At 38.1% G+C, this 23457-nt stretch overlaps 2 protein-coding genes across 6 annotated transcripts in view; one reads left to right on the top strand and one right to left on the bottom strand.

Moving 5' to 3' along the window:
- Positions 1-11209, top strand: part of PPM1E (protein phosphatase, Mg2+/Mn2+ dependent 1E) — a 213025-nt gene extending 201816 nt beyond the window's left edge. Inside the window, exons 5-7 of the mRNA XM_012767712.3 lie at positions 1430-1573; positions 1812-1905; positions 6077-11209. Of these exons, the coding sequence (XP_012623166.1) occupies positions 1430-1573; positions 1812-1905; positions 6077-7137 (1299 nt within the window). The 3' untranslated portion in view covers positions 7138-11209. The remainder of the gene's footprint in view (positions 1-1429; positions 1574-1811; positions 1906-6076) is intronic.
- TRIM37 (tripartite motif containing 37) overlaps positions 8704-23457 on the bottom strand; it is a 138237-nt gene continuing 123483 nt past the window's right edge. For 2 of the 5 annotated variants that reach the window (XM_012767486.3, XM_075994423.1), the window contains exons 24-25: positions 21967-22045; positions 8704-8999 (exon numbers count right to left, since the gene is read on the bottom strand). In XM_012767486.3, coding sequence (XP_012622940.1) covers positions 8996-8999; positions 21967-22045 — 83 coding nt within the window. In that variant the 3' untranslated portion in view covers positions 8704-8995. The other 3 variants (XM_075994421.1, XM_075994420.1, XM_075994422.1) reach the window with 2 other exon arrangements.

Below are 23457 nucleotides of genomic sequence, written 5' to 3'. Positions count from 1 at the left end.
TTGGATTAATATTCAGGTTCAACAACAGTTAACCACTGGAGTGTCACATAAAGAGGTGGGGCTGGAAAATAAAATACAACTCTTGCCCTCACACCTTCCTAGTCTCTTGAGGACCAGCGTTCTGCTTGGCTGTCTCTAGAAGCTGCTGGCTCTCATCATTCTGACTGAGGACAAGACCAGACCCCTGATAGGTGATCTGTAATCACCACTATGAAACAAAGAGAATCACTCTGTCTTCTTCATGATCTATTCTCTTCCTTTTCCTCTGTCTCCTCAAAATAAGGGCTTTTTTTTCTGGCCATGTTTTACCTCATTTGTTTTGTCAATGATCCTGGTATCGCTCAGTTCTGCCAATAGTTCTCTTGAATAATTTAGGTTTGTCTCAGCAGTCACTTTTTTCCTACTTGTGCTTCCAAGTGCTGCTAACTGCTGGGAAGAAAGTTGCTATTCCTGTTGTGCAGCAGCCCTGCCTCCTGTTCTCTCCAGGGCACATGCACTCAAGTGTCTTTATCATGTGTTCTAAGGGGCTGAGTTTTTGAATGTTCTGTGTGGGAAGACATTTTATTGGTGGGTGAGGATTTATAACAAACTTTCCCTATGTAGGGAAAATGAGAAGTTGTTTTTTCTTTGGATACAAGTGGCCTTTTACCACCCCTGACGCATTGATTCTAATTTAGGCCAGGTCCTTAGTAACAGAAAGTCATGCTCATTTGGTGGTGACTCATGTCAAATGGGGATGTCATTTTAGTAGGATCAAGAGCTTTAACTACAGTGGTAGCTACTGCAGTGAAATTCCAGGCTGTTAGTTCTTTATGTGATGTTCCAAAAGCAAAGGCCCCTAAAAATATTATAGGGAGGATTTTTTTTTTTTTTAAAGGTATAAGCATCTTAGTACTCCAGGGAATGTATGCTATGTGTTGGCTCCTTATCTTAATATCCAGAGACTGGGAGCATTTGTTATATACCAGTCAGATGCTTTATATATGATTTTGTACAGCTAGGATTCTCGCACTGAACATACAGTAGGTTAGTAAGAAAAGAGAGACAAGAATTTAGAAATCTTTAAGGATTGATAGAGTGGATTTAGCACAGGACTGAGAGGAAAAAGAATTTTCAGTTCTTTTTTGTGTACTAATCAGTTACCTATCCTTGGGTAAGTCACATAACCTGCCATAATTTTCTTATCTGTATTAAAAATGAAATTAATAATCATCCTTGCCTTGCATGTTACAGATCAGGTGGATTAATGTGTGCATACACAGAAATACATACATGTACATATGAATTGAGAAATAGGAGTTGTGTATTTGTGAAATTGCATTAATAGTCTAGCTTCTAGCTAAAAAGTTTGTATTAATTATAACTTCTCAATGAGAATTTAGTGTCTATTTATTTTCACTGACTTTAGTTTTATGTAAACTACTTTCAGAGCTTAAGATGTGGGACCACAGGAGTAGTGACTTTCATCAGAGGCAACATGCTACATGTGGCCTGGGTGGGCGATTCCCAGGTTATGCTTGTGAGAAAGGGCCAAGCTGTTGAACTAATGAAGCCACACAAACCAGACAGAGAGGTAAGTATGGTCTGTTCTATTAAAGCACATGCCATAAAGGCAATTTTCTAGTTATTAATTAGGATTCACATAATTATTATAATTATTGCCATTATCTCAGCACTGTGCCCATCTTCCAGTGGAGAAATAAAGAGAACCTCTTCATGAAGCTGATGAGTAGTATTATATCTCTTGTTTAAAGTAGATGAATAAATCCTGAATCCAGTTATTTGCTTCTTTTTATTGCATTGCTGTTTAGGATGAAAAGCAGCGAATTGAGGCCCTTGGAGGTTGTGTAGTCTGGTTTGGTGCCTGGAGGGTGAATGGAAGTCTATCGGTGTCCAGAGCTATTGGTAGGAAAAACTAATTTTTGTGTCTCCAAATTGTCCTCTTCTAGCTCATTGTTTTATACTTACTGTGACACAAAGGAACCTGAGATGACAATTTATATTAACAGAGTGCTTATTATTTAAAATAACAACTGGACAATGCCTCTTTTAATTATTTAAGCCTGTCCATTAATATACTTAAATTTCATTATTAAAAGGGAATCATATCAAGAAATGAAGAATTTACTAGTTTCTGTCCTTTTTTTTTTAAATGGAAACCTTTAATCGTTAGTACACAAATCTGCTTAAAACCGCTGTGATCCTCACTTCATTCCATTTGGGTCATATTTGGCTTCAATCAGTATTTTCCAGAGAATGGAAGCCTCTCTCCATATTTTACCCATATTTATTGTTTATATCTTTAAGTTTTTTCAATGAATTTTTAAAATGACAAAACATTTTTCATAGGAAAAGTATTGTTCTTTTGACATAAAAGCTATTTTCATGTGGAAATATATGTCATATATGTGGAATATAGTAATTTGTCAGACATCCCTGGGGTTTCAAAGAATCTGCCTCCCTGGGACTTAAATTTTTCAAAAGAAGGGGAAAGTCAATGAAACTGTAAAGGTATAGGTCAAAGAATTAAGTTACCTGTTTCTTTGTTTCACTTTGGGCCCTGGGTTTATTATTTTTAGGCTTCATGGCTTAGATTCATTTCCTGGTTTTTAAAAAAGAATAAATCGATATGTGTATATATGTGGGCGATGTATATATGCATATATACTGCAGTTTTTAATCTCTGCTTCCCTAAAGAAATGAAGTAACTGGCCACAGGGATAACATGGATGAATGGAATTCACATCCAGTCCCCAAATTTAGTTTATCATCACCAAAAAAATTCTAGAACATTAAGAAAATCTTAAAGGGTTTAGTCTCACCACTGATTTGAGTTCCTCTCACTCTTTAGGAAGGTGCTGGCAAACTGTGAAGTGGCCCAAATATGAACAGCAGAAGGCTGAAAGAGAAATAGCTAAAAGATTCTACAAATACCTTCCGAAAAATTGAGAGTTGGCTTTACCTTAAACTGAGGGAGTTATTAGCTTTAGAATAAGGCCAAAAAGGGGAATTTCTTATTTCTAAAATACAGCCTATATGGAATTATTTTTGACAACTCTTAACCAAAGACCGCTTTCCCCTTGATCTTCCGTTTCTGTCAGAGGAATGAGTATCTTTAATGCTTATTACAGAACCAACTTACTAGAGGATATTTGCCTTTTATTGCTTCTAAAAATATAACAAAAGGGGAACTAAAGCAGGGGAAGAAGGTACTTGAGTAAGTGACAATCTAAGAGAACAAGGGGGACTGCACAGAGGAAGTGACTTTGAGTTGGATATGGAGGAGAGTGTGTAGGGAAGGAAATCCCAGGAAAAGGGAAGGATAAATACATGGGGGTTTGAAAGGACAAGCAGTATTTTAGGCATAGCAACAAGTACAGGAGTCTAGAGCAGAGGGTGGGAGTGGTAAGAGATTAGAAGTGTTGGTGCCATATTGCAGAGGGCTTTATTGCAAGGCTAAGTAGTGTGGACTTTACCAGGTGAGTAAGCAGAGAGCCCTCACGAGTCAGGTTTGCATTTATAAAGATATTGGTAGTGACCACATGGGAAGTGGGCCAGAGTGGACAGCGCCGACATGAGCGGGCGATCACTCAGCTACAAAGCTATGTGGAAAAGGGTACATACTGATGAGGCAGATTGGTAGGTGGAAAACCCCACTACAAAGGTTACAGAGAACAGTTAGCTGAGGGAGAATAAGCAGTAACGTAAGGGGCAGGTGTAGATTCAGTTTCTTGGACAGCTCGATGGTGAAGGGGAGAAAGGAAATACTGTGGTGGCTTGAGGGAAAAACCTTCCTTTATTGTTTCTATTTTTAGGATGAAGATATTTTTTATCTGAGCATGTTGGTAGGAAAAAGAAAGCAAGTAGAGGAGAAACTGAACACAAGAGAGTAGAAAAGCCAGAGTCCTAGGAAGACTGGACCAACAGAGCAGGCTAGCTTTGAGAAGGGAAAGGGCCACCTCTTACTCTGAGGAAATGGTAGCAGATAGATATAGGGGAATTTCTACAGACTAAAAAAAAAGTGGGGGCAGTAGGAATTGAGGAAATTCAAGCCTGATAAACTTAATTTTCTTTGAGCAGGAAATTAGGCCATCTACCAAAATCCAGTAGCTTAACTAGGAGTTGAAGAATATGAGAAAGATTTGGAAAGCTCGTGGAATAAAATAGGGGACCATACAAAGGGACAAGAAAAAGGATTCCTGAGCAAAGTTTAACTCTACTTAAGAAATAAATGATACTTTAAAAATGAAAAGCTTTTCAACAGTTTCTCCCTATGAGCCCTTCAGATTTATAATCCAAAATTGACAGAGGCATGATATGTTTCCTAACATATGGAGAGAGGAGGATGAAGACAAAAGGATGTTGCCGTTTCTACCATGAAATGGATATTCATGCTTTCCTATCAAATTTGGGGGCGAAATGTCATGAATTTGACACCCTACAGTAGAGCAGGTGAAAAGCCAGAATTCTGGCAGGCATTTTCTCTGTGCAAATCTTTGTATGTTCTGTTCCAAACTAACAGTTGCAGTAGCCTTTTAATTGAAGCACTAAAACAACATTTTTGGGAACAGTATGAGTCAGAGCACATTTATTTTTAGAAGTAGAATTCAGAAAATAATGATGATGATGATAATACAGTCAGGTAGAGTAGGGGATAAGGAAATTTAGTAAAGTGGATTGGTGGAGGATACTGATGCCAGGATTGGGTTTTAATTAGTTCTAATAGGCTATTGGGAGGCATTATAGTATAGAGGTGACATTGATGAAATTAAAACCACTCTCAAGAAAGATAGTTTTGACTACTGTAAGAAATAATGGGCCAGGCAAGGTGGCTCATGCCTGTAATACTAGCACTCTGGGAGGCCAAGGTGAGAGGATCACTTGAGCTCAGGAGTTCAAGACCTGCCCGAACAAGACCCTGTCTCTACTAAAAATAGAAAAAAGTGGCTGGGGGCATGGTGGCACACACCTCGTAGTCCCAGCTACTCAGGAGACTGAGGCAGGAGGATCACTTGAGCCCCTGAGTTTGAGGTTGCTGCAAGCTATGATGATGCCACTCACTGTACTCTAGGCTGGGCAACATAGCGAGACTCTGTCTCAAAAAAAAAAGAAAAGAATAAAATAGAAACTAGTCTAGATATGAATAAGATGAAAGGGTTATATGTTTGAGAATGAATGGAAGGAGTAAGATGAGCATTTTTGCATTTTTATAGGGTCAAAAGACTAGTTTCTTATCTAATAGATATACTAACACAGGTAATTATATTAAGCAATGAAGAGAATGATCAGAAATTTGGTTTGTTTCTTTCAGTGTGGACTTGCTCTCAAATCTCAATGAAATCTAATCTAACCACCAGGAAAAGAACAGAGCTACTAAATCAACAAAGTTTTCCTACGTAGGACTGAATTTTTCAGTACAGCAACAAATTTAGATTTGACATTGTTGCTCTGTTCAGCTAAGCCTAAATCATGGCCAGAGGCACAGATTCAGAATCTAAGCTAGAGAGGAATTAAGCCCAGTGACTGGCAATTATTTAACTAGCAGTAAGCAGCATCTGACTACCAAAGAACTCAAGCTTATTTTATCAAAAACTTACTTTATAAATTCTTTCGGCTGGGTGCGATGGCTCACTCCTGTAATCCTAGCACTCTGGGAGGCCAGGTGGGTGTATCGCCCAAGGTCAGGAGTTTGAAACCAGCCTGAGCAAGAGCGAGACCCTGTCTCTACTAAAAATAGAAATAAATTAATTGACCAACTAAAAATATATATAGAAAAAATTAACTGGGCATGGTGGCACATGCCTGTAGTCCCAGCTACTCGGGAGGCTGATGCAGGAGGATCGCCTGAGCCCAGGAGTTTGAGGTTGCTATGAGCTGGGCTGATGCCATGGCACTCTAGCCCTGGCAACAGAGACTCTGTCTCAAAAAAGAAAAATTTATAAATTCTTTCCAGTAAATTCAGTTCACAGTTGAGTAAACTGTGATCAGAAGAGTCATGGCATTGGCCAGAAAAATTCTTAGTGCACAAGGTAAACCAAAGTCTGACTGCTGATACTTTACTTCCTAATTCCCACAGGAGATGCTGAACACAAGCCATATATCTGTGGAGATGCAGATTCTGCCTCTACAGTTTTGGATGGGACTGAAGACTACCTCATTCTGGCCTGTGATGGCTTCTACGACACGGTAAACCCTGACGAGGCAGTGAAAGTTGTGTCCGACCACTTGAAAGAGAATAACGGAGACAGCAGCATGGTTGCCCACAAATTAGTGGCATCAGCTCGTGATGCTGGGTCAAGTGATAACATCACTGTTATTGTGGTATTCCTGAGGGACATGAACAAAGCTGTAAATGTTAGTGAGGAATCAGATTGGACAGAGAACTCTTTTCAAGGAGGGCAAGAAGATGGTGGGGATGATAAGGAGAATCATGGAGAGTGCAAACGCCCTTGGCCTCAGCACCAGTGCTCAGCACCAGCCGATCTAGGCTATGATGGGCGCGTGGATTCATTCACTGATAGAACTAGCCTGAGCCCAGGGTCCCAAATCAACGTGCTGGAAGACCCAGGCTACCTAGATCTCACACAAATAGAAGCAAGCAAACCTCACAGTGCCCAGTTTATGCCACCAGTTGAGATGTTTGGTCCTGGTGCACCAAAGAAAGCAAATCTTACTAAAGAGCTAATAATGGAGAAAAAATCAGTTCTATCGTCATTGCCTCAATGGAGCGGTGCTGGAGAGTTTCCCGCTTCTTTCAATTTGGGTTCATCAGGGCAGCAGATACAGAGAATGGAGAGCTTGTCTCCTGTCTGTTCTGGGTTGGAAAATGAACAGTTCAAATCCCTGGGAAACAGAATTTCTAGATTGTCTCATTTTCGCCACCACTACTCAAAGAGGTGGCGTGGATTCAGGTTTAGTGTAAAGTTTTATTCATTTCTCTGTGCTCAAGAGCCGTCCCACAAAATAGGCACTAGCCTATCCTCACTTATTCGAAGTGGGAAGAGAAGTAGGATGTTGAGAAGTTCTCTGCCATGGAGGCAAAATAGCTGGAAAGGGTACAGTGAAAACATCATGAGGCAGCTCAGAAAGAGTAATGATATTCCATACCCAGATCTCCCCTGGAGCTATAAAATGTAATAATTTTTCTTTAAAGTAGGCTAGCTAGCTCTCCCCCAATAAAAACACCACCATCAGAGTAGAAACAAGGTAGACATTTCTAAAACATACATGCTTCATTATGAATCCATGGATGGCTCAATTCTTAAAATGTAAATAGATCTCTAGGAAACTCAAAATACAGTGTTTTCAATCTAAAAAAAAGTATTGGTAGTTTCACTTGCAAAACTATACAACTGGTCCCTGTGATGTGTCTCCACACCCACATACAACCCCTCCCACCACCCCTTCACGTCACTAGTGGAAGCTTGCGAGTCAGTTATGTCAGGATATATAGTGTTGAAATCTCAACGCAGTTGAAATTTGGTCTGTTGTGCCTAATATCTATGGAAAACTCAATGCAGAATTAAACTTAGTTGGGAAATGTCCCTCAAAATCCTGGGGACTGTAAAGGAAACATGCCCCCACCACTTTGGGGTAGGGAAAAGACTAAAAGCCATATGGTTTTTAACTGGTAACAATGAAAGTAAAAAACTAGTGTAAAAGTGTCGTCATCTCAGACTTGTGAGGCGGTTTACAGTCAAAAAGATTTATTGATTTTTTTTTTCTGTAAAATAGACTGAACATTTTTTTTGAATTAAAAAATATTTCCTAGGGCTGTAGTTATTTGGGGGTTTCATAACTTGTTATGGTGCTTTTGGTGGAATTTTTATTAGTTAGCATTTTAGGGGACCACTGTCAACTGGTTTTAATCTGTGATGCTAATATGTTTTTCACTGTACCTTCATCTCAGGAATAAAACTGGTTTCATGGAGATGATGTCAGGTACAAATATACTAGAATCAAAATGCCATTTAAAAAGAAAATCAAATAGCATTTTTATATTTTTTTCCTTTATTTTTTAGTTCAGACAGCAAAGGCATATACTACTATAAAATGTGGTTTTGGAGAATGAAAAGTGCTAATTTTAAATTCTCTAAAATTATTTACTCCAAGGGAATGAATTGTTATGAAGGAGGCTGAAAGTATTGCCTCAAGTGAGCCCAGAGGCCAAGTGCAAAGGAGAATGCAGATTACTGAGACACAGGTCTGTTTAGTTATAATTGGAGGACGCACCAGTGTCCTGCTACATGCAGCTTCTGACTGCAGATATAGGACGTGTGCTTCTCATTTCAATAGTTATTGATATTTTAAAATTATCTAGTTTTTGCTATTTCTGAAGTTTCAAGCTAGAAGCATATCTTCAATTAAAGACAGCAAATAAATAGACTCCTTCAGTGAAGCAGCCTCTGATTTCTCTGAGCATCATAAATGTCTTGGCATTGCCCTCCCTTAGTCAACTATGGACTAGCCCCGCCAATGGACAAGGGCAACCCATTGCAGCGATTACTCATACTGTTAGGATGCACTAAATGTTCTTGCTGAGAAATGTCCATTGCCTAATCATATTTTTACATGATAATACAATTACTTTATGTTCCCCAGACTGATAACGTAAGACTGAAATTCCTGAATTTTAAAGACATAGATAACTATAGCATATTTTGGGTACCAGTATAGCTATATAAAAAAATAAATAAAAACAGCTTCACTTTAGCTATGATCAGATTGTTAATCTACAGATTTTATTTTTTAAAATTTGGGTGTAAGAGATTTTTCAGTATTTGTTTTCTCTTGATTTGGAAGTCAATTCTTCTTTTCTCAAGTCTGTGACACATGGTTGAGAAGGAGTGAGTAAACATGGCTCCAACTACAGAATTAGAATCTTTCATCATTCTGATGCTTTGCCCCCACACATGGACCTCACTCACAAATGTCATTTTCTGAAGCCTAGATCTTGTTAACAACCAATCAGGTGCAGTGTTGGTTCCAAATCAAATTATCTAAGAAAACAAGAAAACAGAGGCAGCAGAATATTGGTATACAAATATAGTCCAAAGTGCTAGGCTAAGTAAAACAAAAAAAAATTCTATAGTCTATTGGTAATGTTTTTGATCAGAGTAAAGAAGGTGAAAGGAAAAAGTTACAAGTGATAGGCTTTTTCAGTCGGGAAAAATGGCTGGATGAAACTGGGACAAAGACCCATCTTTAAGGGTCTGTATTTTGTAGGTCCGACTACATAGCAGTGTTAATTCCATTCTCACACCATTAGCTCTCTAGAAAATAGAGAAAAGTAGTTCTAGTGTGGTCGTTTTAAACCAATATTGTAAAAATAGCTACTATTCATTGTTCACAACATGCATATTTATAGAGTAGTTAGGTACCATTTGTAAGGTAAGTCCTTTAAAATTCTATAATACATACTAAAGTAGTGGTTATCGGTCTGATATATGCTGCTCTTGGTTCTATAAATTAGATAAAAAGCAGTACTTTGTGAAATGCAGTGTTATATCTTAATGCCACTGGTGATAGAAAGTAGTACCCTTCAGTTCAAATCCTGTGCCCTTATTTGCTGCTTGCTGAAGTAAGCAATAAGTAACCCTCTAACGGTATCTACACATTTCTGTAACTTGTATTTAATGATGGTGTATCTGGTGATTGTAAAAATATTAGACAGATATAAAAGTATATAATATATATTAACTGTTAATGCTGAGGTATAATCTGTGAATTATGTGTTTTGTACTTTCATTCATTGTGTAATTTAGTGGTGGTGAAAGATCTACACTCAATCCTTAAAGAGTGGCAGTATCCCTTTTTCAGTCTAACATGATCTGCATCAATTTGTTTGCCTGCTAAACAAGTTTTGTTAGAATAGGAAATAGTAAAAACAAACATAGAGTGTAGTATTGGTAGGGAAACCGACTTCAAGTCACCAACTTAAATCATTACAAACTCCTTGTACATTCACTGTGAGTTTCAAAGGGAGTCAGTCCCTAACTTAAAGGTTTCTTTGTTCACTTTCTAGATGTGTACTTTTGAGGGATATCTGAGGTTAGGCAACATCACAGCATCAAATACTGGGGCTATTCATCCCACTTAGATCTGTAGTAAAAACGATGGGTAGAAATACATATGTATATACCTTTTCTTTACCTAGAAGTGCCATCCATTGTCCTTGAATTAATAAGATTAAAGTTACTGTTCTATTTAACTAGGTGGCTCCTTGAAAGTAATACCTTTTCCAAGGACAATGTCAATGTCAACACTGAGTCTAATTCTGACCACATTTATAGTGGTATAGTGTCAACACTGCATTTTCATGGCAACCACACTCCATTGTTGGAACACTGTGCCAGTAAGAAGTACAACATCCAACGGGCAGATGAAAATGATGCATAGAGCAGTTAGGTGTTTACAGATCAAATTGCTGTGGTTCAAGTATGTCCTTCCTCAGCAAAGCCTTGCTGAGAATTTGTGATCCATATTATTCGTTTTTAAACCTATTCACTCAATGAACATTTTCTCCTAAGCAAGGTCATAGAGGGGGATACTAGTTTTATTCACACCTTAATTCGAGATGGTTTTTCTTTGGATCATAAATAAGCAAAAGAACGAACATTTTTTCACCTTTGAAAATCATGTGATGTTAAAGGACAAATACCCACTCTTCTGTTTTGACCTGTGAATAGCTTAAATGTCTCTTGAAAAACAAGATACTGCCAGTATTATAATACAATATTTTCCAGAAAAATGGTACTGTGTTCAAAAATTGTTACTTCCTCTAGCAACATTTTATCTTCCATTTCTGAGCCTATTTATTGTACTAATTATAAAACATGAAATAGGGACAGGGAACCCCAGACTGACACAGCAGTTGATTTTGAAAAAGGAAATACTCTAATAAACTTTGATGTATTAAATAATCCACAGATACATCATTGTAAACTCTTATTCTAGGTGCTCTTTGGTGAGACAGGCTTTGTTCTCTTGTTCATGACATTTCTCTGCAAAGAATTCTCTATGGAGTGAAACGAATGAAGTGAATAATTCCTTACCAAGTGAATTTATCAATTTACAAACCTGCTCTACAGCTCACTTTTGAGTTCAGTTGTAATCATGAGTGATCCTTCATATTTTATTAAAACTGTTCATACAGGTAAGGAGTATGTTGAAATTTTGCCAATTAATAAAACCCAACAACTTAAAACCACTAGTCATTGTGTTTTTTATTTAAAGGAAAGTTATTCAGTGTTTAAATTTGGACAGATTCCCTCAGAACGGGGGTTGGGGGGGGGGAGACGACAAACTACCCTGAGGTAATTTTCTTAAGCTTGGAATATTTAAAAAAGAAATTTGGTAAGTACTGCCATAACACTATTTTCCCCAGAAAATACAGAAGAGATCTGTTTCATCTTATTCAAGTGGGGGGAGAGGGAGACAGAAACATTAGAATCCTAAAATGAAAGAGGAACAGGACCTGCCATAGGCTAAATGGCGACTCCACTGGTCTCCCAATGACTTCATCCTTAGAACTCTGCATCCAACCACTCAAGCTTTTCCCTTTAACACTTTCCCCTTTTAGTTTCAAACTAGAAGAAAGTAAGAAAATAATCAGGTGAGTCGTGGTTCCAAGTCTTTCTGGAGGACTGTGGATAAGACAGAAAAGACAATTGTGGAGGACAGAAGTGAAGCCAACTGAGCAAGACACCTGCATCTAATGGGATGAAGTTGCTATAAAAAAGATCACGAGAAAAGAGAAACTTTTTCAGCAAGAGACCATCTGCGGATTGGGGTAGCATGACCTTAGGAAGGCCAAAAGTACACATTCTACAGAAAGGGAGGAGGAAGCTGGCTTTTATGACTTGTAGGATTTAACATACATATTTAGCAAGGGACGGGGAGTAAACGTGTGCACAGTGACATAACATATGTAACACACATCACTTATTCATTTTGGGGTTGAGTTTTAACATTAAAATGAGGTGGAGTTCAGCTCTTTACATCCAGAGGTCTTTTATAGGACTGCAGGAGCTTGCCAAAATTTTGAGTAATCGGTCTCTTGTCCAATCAAAGCAGTAGTTGTGGCTTATGAAACTGGGTGAGAGGTGGGTGGGTGGGGGTGTCAGTCAGTGCCTGGGGGTGGGAGAGCTGCAATTGTTTCAGGAGTGTTTATCTCCCAGGCCAGTGCTTGTTCAGCTGCTAGACACCTAGGGAAAAAGAAAAAAACCTTGTGGCAGTTACACACATTAGTTTACTCTTTAAGTGTAGGGGTGCATAATTTAACCCTTGCCTGGCATGACCTTAGGTCTTGTTTATAATTTGGTATCTTATTGCCACAAAGAGTCCATTCACTCAATCTTATCTCTATTTCAACAGAGTCAAACCTGAAAAGACAAATACACTGCATTGTCCTGTCGTCTTCTTCACCAAAAGGCCTTTAAAGTTACTTTCACAAAGTTACAACAGTCTTCAACTCCAAATTCCCTAAATTCATTCAGTCCTTCACATGACTTTATATAGAACCCATGAGGTGAGAAGTGAGAAAGTTCTGAAAAGATAACTTGAAGGGGTTTGCTAAAGCAGGGAATGACAGAAAAGGAACATTTTCATTGTTGTTTATACTTTTTAAAAAATCCCCTAAAATATAGTTATTACTTAGTTCAAAAGGAATACCTCTTTCTGAAGTAGCACACAGCAAGATGTAAGTGAACCACTAGGTACAGTAAAATTATTTGACTTCAATAGAAATTTACCCAAGTTACCAAATTATCAGACATAATTGTCTTCATTGATAAGGTATTTGATCATTTCCTTTGATTGCAAGGTTGTCATGTGTCATCTTAACAGCAGTCAGTAAAGAAACACTCTATTATTGCACTTTAGAAAACCTACTTTTGCTTGGCCTAGGAATAACCTTATGGAAGACCCTTTCTTATTTACATTTCAGACAAATCAGGTTCTTCTCTGAGACTCAAAACCAGTAAGTACTGTTCGGTGAGAAAGCACTCCTCCCTGGGCGGTTGGGTTTAGCAGGCCTCTTATGCTGAGCTATAGATGCTGCCCCAGTCATGGAACCTCAGGATGAGATGTACCTTGCTCTCATGGTACAAGCAGGGGCCCTCACACATAGGCTCTGATTTTTCTGATCAAATGTGAAAAACTGCCAGGAATGATATACATTTGGAGAGACCATTTCCAAACGAGTAACTGGAGTTTTTCAAGGATGAAAAAGTTGTCCCTGCCAGTCATCACACTGGTTGATTATGATAGCCAGAGCATTAGGGGTGGCCAATCAAGACATAGTTGCTATGGGTGCACCGGGTCAAATACAACCAAATAGGAAGTAAGCCTGTGGCGCAGCCTTTCCCAAATACACATCAGGAGACACTAATGGACCTGCAGGACTCAGGCAAGGGCTCTGGCTGGGCAGAGCTCTGTAGAGCATGCATGGAAGACTCCCTGTCAATGTGTCACCAGAGAAAAGAGTGTTTAGAAACATATAGTTTAGCTCCCTAACTACAGAGTGGCTAACATTATTACCATTTTGCTGTTAAGCATCCCTAGCCATGTTTAAAACTTCTATAAATCTATACTATGAAGGCATGTATTGGTTGATGTGGGAACCAGAGGTAGAATAAGGAGAAATCCAAAAATATCCCCACATAGAGACTAAAATGAATATGCAAAAAGGAAAACAGCTCTTGGAGTTTTCCTTTTTCTTTTTAAAAATTATTTAACCTGGAAGCATAGATTCAAGTTGCCTTGAATATAGGCTTGGAGTTTTCTATTTTCCAAATTTCTATAATATTATCAACTTTATAATTTAAAAATAAAATTTTAGATAAAAAATGGCTCATTTTCTGAGTTGTGGTTTTAAAATTAATTAAATTCATGTTAAATTCAACAAAATGCACTTTACATATTTTTTTAAAAATCACAGCACTTCCAGCCTCCACTCTGGGATGTAGAGGTGGGAACACTGCTTTCACTCTTACAATGAAAAAGATCCAGATTAGCTACAAATTAGGACTTTTTCCAAACCCACTGCAAACCTGAGGTTGCAGAGTAACCAAATGGCCCCAAATAGAGAGACAGGTAGGTACCTGTAGGATGTACTAGCACTAGTTTATGTAGGTTGGCTGTGAGCAGACCCTGGACAGCATAGTTTAGAGCTTAAGTGATGACAGGTGAAGGCAGAATATGGGCTGTAATATAGTGTGAAGTCCTGGAGGCCTGCAGAAACTGGGGCAGTCTGCCTTCTCTTGCAGGCTTTTTCTTCAAAAACTCTACTAGGTGCTCACAGAAAAGACTGGTAAGAACCCTAAGAAGTGTTAACTGTGGTGTCCGCCCAGGAGAGGTATACAACAGCCTTAGGGGAGGGTCACGAAACTCACCATACCCTCCCCCCCCCCATCTCCTCTACAGAACAACAGTATTCTGTGGGAGAAAAGGGCCACAAATACTGCTGCCCTTAGGACACTGGTAAAAAGTCACTGCAGCAGAGGGAAGAAAAGCCCTACCCCTGGGGAAGGGGCAGAAATATCACTGTGATATCAACAAGCTAGAAAATGACAAGTAAATTGAGAACACCCTCCTACCACACACAGTACCCAAAACTGTAAGCGTAATCCAAGAATGCCAGTCCCTTCCCTTCCCAGCCCACAGCCAAGCTTCAAATAACAGAGTATTTCTGGAAGAAGGATAGGAGAGCAAGAAAAACACACAGAGACCCTTTAATCTGAGGGTCAGAAGAGACACTGCTCTGGTAATCCAATCCCAATCAGAAATACAAAGTATGACTATAGGAACCTAAAACCACTAAGGTTAATCATAGCAAAGACAAACCTCAAACCAAGTGCAACTCTTAATTACCAGATGAATTCAATCTTTGCAACAAAGGTCTAAGCAGCAGGAAAGGTCTGCCCATTTTCAGGGGTAGATGATAACTATTCACCAAAATTATCTTCTGTCCTATGTGGGATGTGTCACTTTTAACAAAATACAGAGCATGAGGAGGCAAGAAAAAACATACTCTGAAGAGATAAAGCAATTATCAGAACCAGACTCAGATACGACAGATTTTCAAACAGAGAATTTTAAATAACTATGGTTAATATATTTTTAAAAATAGTGGACAACATGCAAGATCATATGGGTGATTTTAGCAATGGTGAAATTACAAATAAAAATGTCAGACATGAAAAACAGAGATGATAAATGTTGTCAATAGCTAATCAATAGATGCTACACTGCTAGAAGAGAATCAGTAAACTTGAAAATCAGTTAGCAAAAATTACCTTAATTGAAACACAACAGAAAAAAAAAAATGAAGAAAAAAGAAAAAACAAACCCAGAACATAACAGACAAGAGCTGTGGGCCACTATCAGTGTAACATATGCACATATATAATTGGAATCCTAGCAGGAGAAGTGAAAGGTCACAGAAGAAATAGTTAAAGAAGTAATGGCTGAGAGTTTTCCAAAATTAATGAGAGACATGAAACCACAGACACAGAAACTCAGAGAACACCAAATAGGATAAATACCAAAAACACTACACCTAAGAAGAAACCTTACAGATGGTTACCTTGGTGAATTTTACCAAACAGTTAAATAAATAACACCAACTCTATACATTCTTTCCCAGAAAAGAGAACATTCATTTCATGAGGTCAGCATTACTCTGATACCAAACCAGATGAAAACAATAAAATTACAGATCAATATTCCTTTTGAATATAGATGCAAAAATTTCAGCAAAATACCATTACACATCATAATGGCTAAAATAAAAACTTCTGACAATACCAAGTGTTTGTGAGACAAAACTAGAACTCCTACATGTTGCTGGCAGTAATGCCACCAGCAGTAAGTGATTGTACCACTTACGGAAATTTGGCGGCTTCTTATCAAGTTAAGAATATATTTATTATATGAGTGCTGACACCAATTACCTGGAGATAGGCCAAATTTTACCGACTAAGGGCAAAATCCTCCATAAGATTGCACGCATGGCTGGTGGCTCACACCTGTAATCCTAGCACTCTGGGAGGCTGAGGTAGGAAGACTGCTTGAGGTTAGGAAGTGGAGACTAGCCTGAGCAAGAGGGAGACCTTCTTTCTACTAAAAATAGAAAAATTAGCTGGGCATGGTGGCACATGACTGTAGTTCCAGCTACTCCGGAGGCTGAGGCAGGATCGCTTGAGCACAGGAGTTTGAGGTTGCTGTGAGCTAGGCTGACGCCACAGCACTCTAGCCCAGACAACAGAGTGAGACTCTGTCTCAAAAAAAAAAAATTGCCCTAATTTCAGACACCAAGTCCAAGTCCAGGTGTCTTCAGGCGACTCTTAATTTGATTACCTATATACAAATTTGGGGGTTCCTACTATCCCACTCAGGTTTCATAATTTGCTAGAACTCACAGAATTCAGGAAAGCACTTTACTTATGACCAGTTTTATTATGACAAAAGGATCCAAATATGAACCAAAGGGAGAGACACAGGGTGAGATCTGAGAGGGTCACAAACGTGAAGGTTCCTTGTCTTCAAGACAAGTTACCCTCCTGGCATGTTGACATATGTCAATACGGAGTACTGCCGACTAGGAAAGCTCATTCAAGCTTCAGTGTCCAGAGTTTTTACCAGAATTTCATTATGTAGGCATGACTGAATCGTTGGCAATAAGGCTGAACTCAACTGGGCAATAGTGGTTCAGAGCCCCAACTCTCTAACCACAAGGTTTTTCGCAAGGTTGGGGTGGGGGTGGAGTGTGCGGAGCTCAGGCACGATGCGAGCACCTATAAATACAGATGACGCTTAAGCTCACTTGCCCACTGCTCACCTCCTGCCATGAGCCCCCCCCCGTAAATTTCACAGAATACTATTTTTCCACAGATGGGGGGGGGGGCGCCGCAGAGCTCTGTGGAGGGTCCTTAACAGGCTGCAGACCACTATTGGTCTGTGGCACAGGGGTTGGGGACTGCAGCCCTAGAAAATAAAAGCTTATGTGCACACAAACATCTGTATACAAATGTTCATAGGGTTCACAATCACCCTAAACTATAAGTAATCCAAATGTCCTTCAATGGGTAAGTAAATAAACTGTAGTATATATCCACATGGTAGACTACTACTCAGCAATAAAAAAGGCATGAAGTACTGATTCCCACAAGCTGGATGAAAATTAACTACATTTTGCTAAGCAGAAGGCTACACATTATAACTCTCTGGAAAGGGAAAACTAAAAGGACAGAGAACAGATCAGTGATAGCCGGGAGTTTCTGGGGCCAGCCCAAGGGAATTTTTGGAAGAGCCGAAATGTTCTGTGTAGTATCATGTTGGTGGATATGTGACATTTGTCAAAACCCACAGAACTGTATACCAGACAAACTGAATTTTAATATATGTAAATTTAAAAATCAATCAGGATATGTGGGGGAGGACAGAATGTAGACTGTAACAGATGAATCTAACTGTATTACAAATGAATCACAACGAAGGGGATAGGAAAGAAAGAAACTAATATAATTCTGAATCTAAGGACCTAAATAACTGAAAACGTCTTCTGACATAATACTGAAAAGATACCAGGGGCCTTCTTGGCACGGTGGGCAGTGCATTTAGATAACACTGAAAAGATGAAGACAAAAAGAACTGTACAAGCACCATACTCTAGGTGCTAAGCTTGTTTCTCACAGGGGTATGGAGGTCAACAGTTCTAACTACTTTGTTAGTGTATTAGTTTGCATAATTTATAAGTAAGTTTGTTTCTAATGACAACCAGACTTCTCACCGTTAAAGAAAAACATTATAAATATTAAGTAAGAGCAAAAACTAGAATGAGCCCTGTGGAGCTGAACTGGTGTTAAATTGGTAGCAATATCGGCATACAGTTTTCCTTTAAAACAAAAATAGTTTTACAAAGATATATAGAGAAATACATGTGTGTATTTGCATGAGTAAGTATAGTCAACCGTCTACGCCCTGGTGTTCCACATCTGTGAATTTAACTAACCATGGATTGAAAATATTTTTTTAAAAAAATAAAACATATTGATAAAATACAGTATAACAACTACTTACATAGCATTTATACTGTATTAGGTATTATAAGTAATGTAGAGATGATTTAAAGTATATAGGAGGAGACATACGTAGGTTATATGCAAATACCATGCCATTTTATATAAGGCATACATGACCAGGGAACATAAGGGACTTATGTAAAATCTTCAGATTTTGGTGTCCATGAGCCAATCTCCCTGCAGACACTGAGGGATGACTGTATACATATATTCCCTATTCTAACCACTTAGAGGGACTGGAGGCAGTGACGCTCTAGTAACAGTAAGTACACAGCACCTGTATCTTTGTTTCTAAATACTATTCTCCAATAAAACAATGGTTCCCCCAAGAAGTGGCTGACTCCATGACTGGGGCAGGGAAAATACACGATGAACTTGGATTATCTCATGGTTTCAAAAAGTAAAGAAATGCTTAAAAAAACAAAAAAACAAAAATGGGACATAACAAAAGGACACGAGCCAATCTGAAAGAGCTTCCAATGGCCAAAACTGCAACAAGCCAAGTGCAAAATGATGACAGTATGGGATCATAACTGAACAAAACAAATACGCATTAGTGCACATTAATATAAATAGGCAGGTAAATAAAAAAGTAAAAGTGGATGAAGGGACTTTTCCTTATAGTATTCTAATAAAAAAACAGAAGAAATTAGGGACCTAGAAAACTACCATTAGAACACTGCAGTGTCATCAAAATGATCCACTACTAGTGGGTGCTAAAATCCGAGGACAAGAATTTAGTAGAAACAGGGTAACTACATAGCCTCAAAGTATCTGCCCCTAATATTTAGTAATTATGGAGGGAAAAACAGTAAATTTACAGTAAGGAATAATGGCAGACACCACTTTAGCCAAGTAATCAAGGTTAACATCACCAATAAAAATCATCAATACCATATACACTGAGAAAGGCACATCACCTCTGCAGCAGCCTTTCCCAAAATGCATAACCTCAACTTCATATAAGCAAGCTTCAGATAAACCCAAATAGAAGAACATTAAATATCAGGGTCATGAAAGCAAGGAAAGACTGAAGAACTATCACAGAGTAGAGGAGATACTAAGGAAACATGGTAACAAAATACAATGTGGGATCCTGGACTGGTTCCTGGAACAGCAAAGAACATTAGTGAAATAACTGGTGAATTATGAACAAATTGAGTAATTTGGTTAAGAGTACTATCACTAAGATTAATCTATTAGGTTTGATCAATGTTCTGTTATAATGTAAGACATCAACAAAAGGAGAAGCTAGGCAAAGAGTATGGGAACTCATGATTTTTACAACTTTTGTAAATCTAAAATTATCTCAAAACTAAAAGATGAAAAAAATAGGATCATCTTTAGGTTTTTAATTACTAGGTGTCAGAATGCTGAGTTTGGTTCAAATGTGGTGAACTGGAAAAGGCAACAGATCAATTTTTTCCATCCCTGCCAGTGGTGTTAAACCTTAAGAGAATCACACAATCTCTTTGAACCTCAGATTCCTCTACCAAATGGGTAGGGTACATCCATCCACCTCAAAGGTTACCTACTTAAGGATTCAGTGACAAAGGCTGTCAAAGTTGTACAGAAGCAGTATGCTCATGCACAATAGAAGCATTAATACTGTATCTTCAGGCCTAAGAGAAAACCGCATTAAGGAGAAATTTTCTAGGAATGTACTTGAGATAAAAAATACTACATATGAAGCAAGGTAACAGCAGAAAGTCTAAGACTGTGGTCCACAACCCCCAGGGCCCAGTACCCGTATCTGTTAGGAACTGGGCCATACAACATGAGGTGAGCAGGGTGGGTGAGGGAAGCTTCATCTGTATTTACAGCCCCTCCACATTACCACATAAGCTCCGCCTCCTGTCAGATCAGCTGCTGCACTGGACTCTCATAGGAGCACAAACCCTACTGGAAACTGCGCGTGCGAGAGATCTAGGGTGTGTGCTCCTTATGAAAATCAAATGTCTGATGATCTGAGGTGCAGCTGAGGCAGTGATGATAACAGCGCTAGGGAGCAGCTGCAAATACAGACTATCATTAGCAGAGAGGTTTGACCACATAATAAATGTAATGAGTTTGATCCTAAAAACCACCCTCCCACCCCTATCCTGTCCCTGGAAAAATTGTCTTCAGTGAAACTGGTCCCTGGTGCCAAAAAGGTTGGGGACCGCTGGTCTAAGAGAAATTATGCCCTTCAGTAAAAGAGGAAAGGTTAAAAACAAACAAAACCAGTGAGGTCTCTATCTGGGTACAGAAAATGCAATAAAGTAGAACCAGCAAAGTAGAGCAACTGACTCTTCTGTGCCTCTTCCCTCCCTTACTGCTACCTAAAATCGCACAGCCAAGGTAGGCAAATCATATCAAGGAAGAGGAAAATCTCTGGTGTGCCTTGGCATCATTAAGGAACTGTGTACAGACTTAGTATTAATATAAAAGATGACCAGCAGCTGGGGCAGGAATTACATTTTCTAAAAGCTTCACTACTAAAACTAACCAGTCTGAACTAAAAACTATCATCTCTGAAGAAATCTTCTGGTCTTTCAAGTTCGTTGTGATTTTAGAATGACTGGGATAAAAGCTGCCCATCACTTCTCATCACAAAACTAAAAACAAACTAACCAAATGTCTGATCTTGTCTACATTGCTAGATAGCCACAGGCAATATGAAGAGAAAAACAGAGTTTCTGGTCCCACTTTTAATAAATAGCAGAGGCACATTTTTTCAAGTTCATTTTATTAACAAAAAGTGCAAACTACTTTGAACAAAAGTAAACTATGAATCATGGCATTCAAGCAAGATATTAGACATGGAAAAGTGAATAATATTCATTAAGTAAAATATAATAGATGAAATGTATATCACATGTATATATAATTATTCATGCTTTTTTCAATAGTCTCTTAGTCAACTTTCAGTGTATTTTCAGATATATAGCAGCTCAAACACAAATGCAGGAGCACAATGGCAAAGCTTGGAAATTATTTTGGGCTAATTATGAGTATGAAAGAAAACCTTATTTCACCGTTTCACTTTGATTTAAGTCACTGTGCAATATGTATGAATCTTTAAATGTATTAAAACTAAAATCAATGTCTAATGAAAATAGGAGGGTTTTAAAATATTCATTGCACTATAGTTATATAGTAGGAGGCAGAAAAAAATGAAATAATTTTACATGTGTCCACATGACAAGGAACATAACCAATCCACATTAACTTATTTAAAATTACATTTGCAAAAGTCACACAATAGAGAGATCATGTGCCATTAAAAAGTGTGCCTGTACTCAAACAAGTGGGAAAAGATAAATTTTAGTTTGTCAACATACTCTAAAAAGGAGATTCAGTCTAGTGTTACTTTAGTTATTCACACAAAGTGTCTTCGGGGCAGAATCTGTTCACAAATAATTGTTCTGTTCATTAATCTACAGACACTAATGAAACTATAAACTGTGATTAAACCTCTGACTATAAAGGTGGTCATTTAAACACAACTGAGTGTCTAGCTGAACACACAGCACCGATGCTGAGCAGGTTACTGAGTGCATGCATTGTTTGTAGGAACATTTTCTGGTGGCTAGTTGGCCTTCTGTTGTAGTAGACAAATTTTGTGAATGCACAAATTTACTAAATTAATTGAGGACTATATTGTTACTTCGTTACATTACAAAGAACTCTTCCCACCCTATTAATTTTTTCTCCATGTACTACTATCTTATACTAGAATTGTGCTACTTTCTAATAGTTTCCAAATTACTATTTCAGGTAGAGAAGATGAAAAAATAAGACCAAATCTGATTATCTGACTGATGGCAAATTTGAGCACCAACTACAGCAAAATTCAGAATCAAGGTAGCTTGCAAGTCAGTGCTCTCGATTTGGCAATTACCTTCCACTGTTTTCATCAGTACTGAAGCTGAGATCTTCAGGGCCTATTTGTTCACCATCAGGAAAACTGGAATGTGTATCTAAGGTAGAAAATAAAAAGATAAAACTTTTAAAATTTACTTTTTTAACAAATCCTTCTGACCAAGCCAAAAACTTTTAAAATTTAAAAGCACACAATATAACAAGAAGAATATTTTTTCCTTCCCAAGTCTTTAAATGATCTTACAAAAGCGTTATTTAAACAATAAAGATGTGCTGGGTTGTGAACAAATCTCTGACTTCAGATAATCTGTGATCTGAAGTTAGGTATAAGAAAATACAAAGGAAAAATAAAGGAGAAAAAACGTGTAAGAGAAACCCACAATTAGAAGATGAAAGGCATTGCTTCCACTTTGTCCTCCTAGGGACACTGTGGGAGCAGCTGAGGAAGGGAACAAGAAATAATGATGTACTCTCTCAAGACTTCAAGACACTGCAAATATAAAATACATTTCAAAGCCAATTAAATTGCACATGCAAAAACATCACTACAAAAATGCACCAGCACTCAAAATAATATGCCCAAAATTTGGATGCTTCTTTAGAAGCAGAGGATAATATTGAAGATGCCTTAATACTTACAGATCATCTAATGCTTGGCTCTGTTCTGAAAAAGATACTAGACCACCAGGGAAATATGTAAAACATAAAGCTAAAAATTAGCACAAGCCTGACAATTCCAGGAAATATTGCAGAGGGATGCTCAGATTATTAAGTTTATCTGGGTAAGTTTAAATGAGTACTTCTCTAACTTCACAGTATATCCCTTCATTGTTTATGTGTGAATTTTAGAAAACTGCTTCATAGTGGAATAGTTATGGTATATCCATGTGACAGAATATTAGGTTGCCATAAAAAGTGAAGTTTATGAAATTTTAAATAAAATACATTTAAGCGAAAAAATCAGAATACTAAACTATTTATAAAATACTTAGGTAAAACAAATGCAAATAAAAACAGAAGAAAACAAATTAAAATATTCACAGCAGGTTTCCCTTGATGAGTTTTTTCCTAAGAATTTTTTTGGGGGTAGGAGGAAGTAAAAATTGATGATTCCAAGGCTGGGCATGGGAATCCCAACACTGTAAGCCCAGTACTTTGGAAGGCCAAGTTGGGAGGATCACTTGAGGCCAGGAGTTGGAGACCAAACTGGGCAATATAACAAGACCCCATCTCTATAAAAATAAAAAAAGCCAGGCATAGTGGTGCATGTCTACAGTCCCAGCTACTTGGAGGCCGAGGCAGGAGGATCCCTTGACCCTAGGAGTTCATGGTTTCAGTGAGCTATGATTGTGCCCCTGCACTCCAGCCTGGGTGGGTGACAAAATGAAACTGTTTCTTAAAAAAATTAAAAATTAAAAAAAAAAATCGATGATTCTATAATCCACATGCATTTCTAAGAAATCGGAAAATCATATAGTAAGCTAGAAAAATCTCCAGGGTTTGGGGGAAA

The sequence above is a fragment of the Microcebus murinus genome, chromosome 18, assembly GCF_040939455.1.
Source record: "Microcebus murinus isolate Inina chromosome 18, M.murinus_Inina_mat1.0, whole genome shotgun sequence".
Classification (NCBI taxonomy): domain Eukaryota; kingdom Metazoa; phylum Chordata; class Mammalia; order Primates; family Cheirogaleidae; genus Microcebus; species Microcebus murinus.
This window is presented reverse-complemented; position numbering and strand designations above follow the sequence as displayed.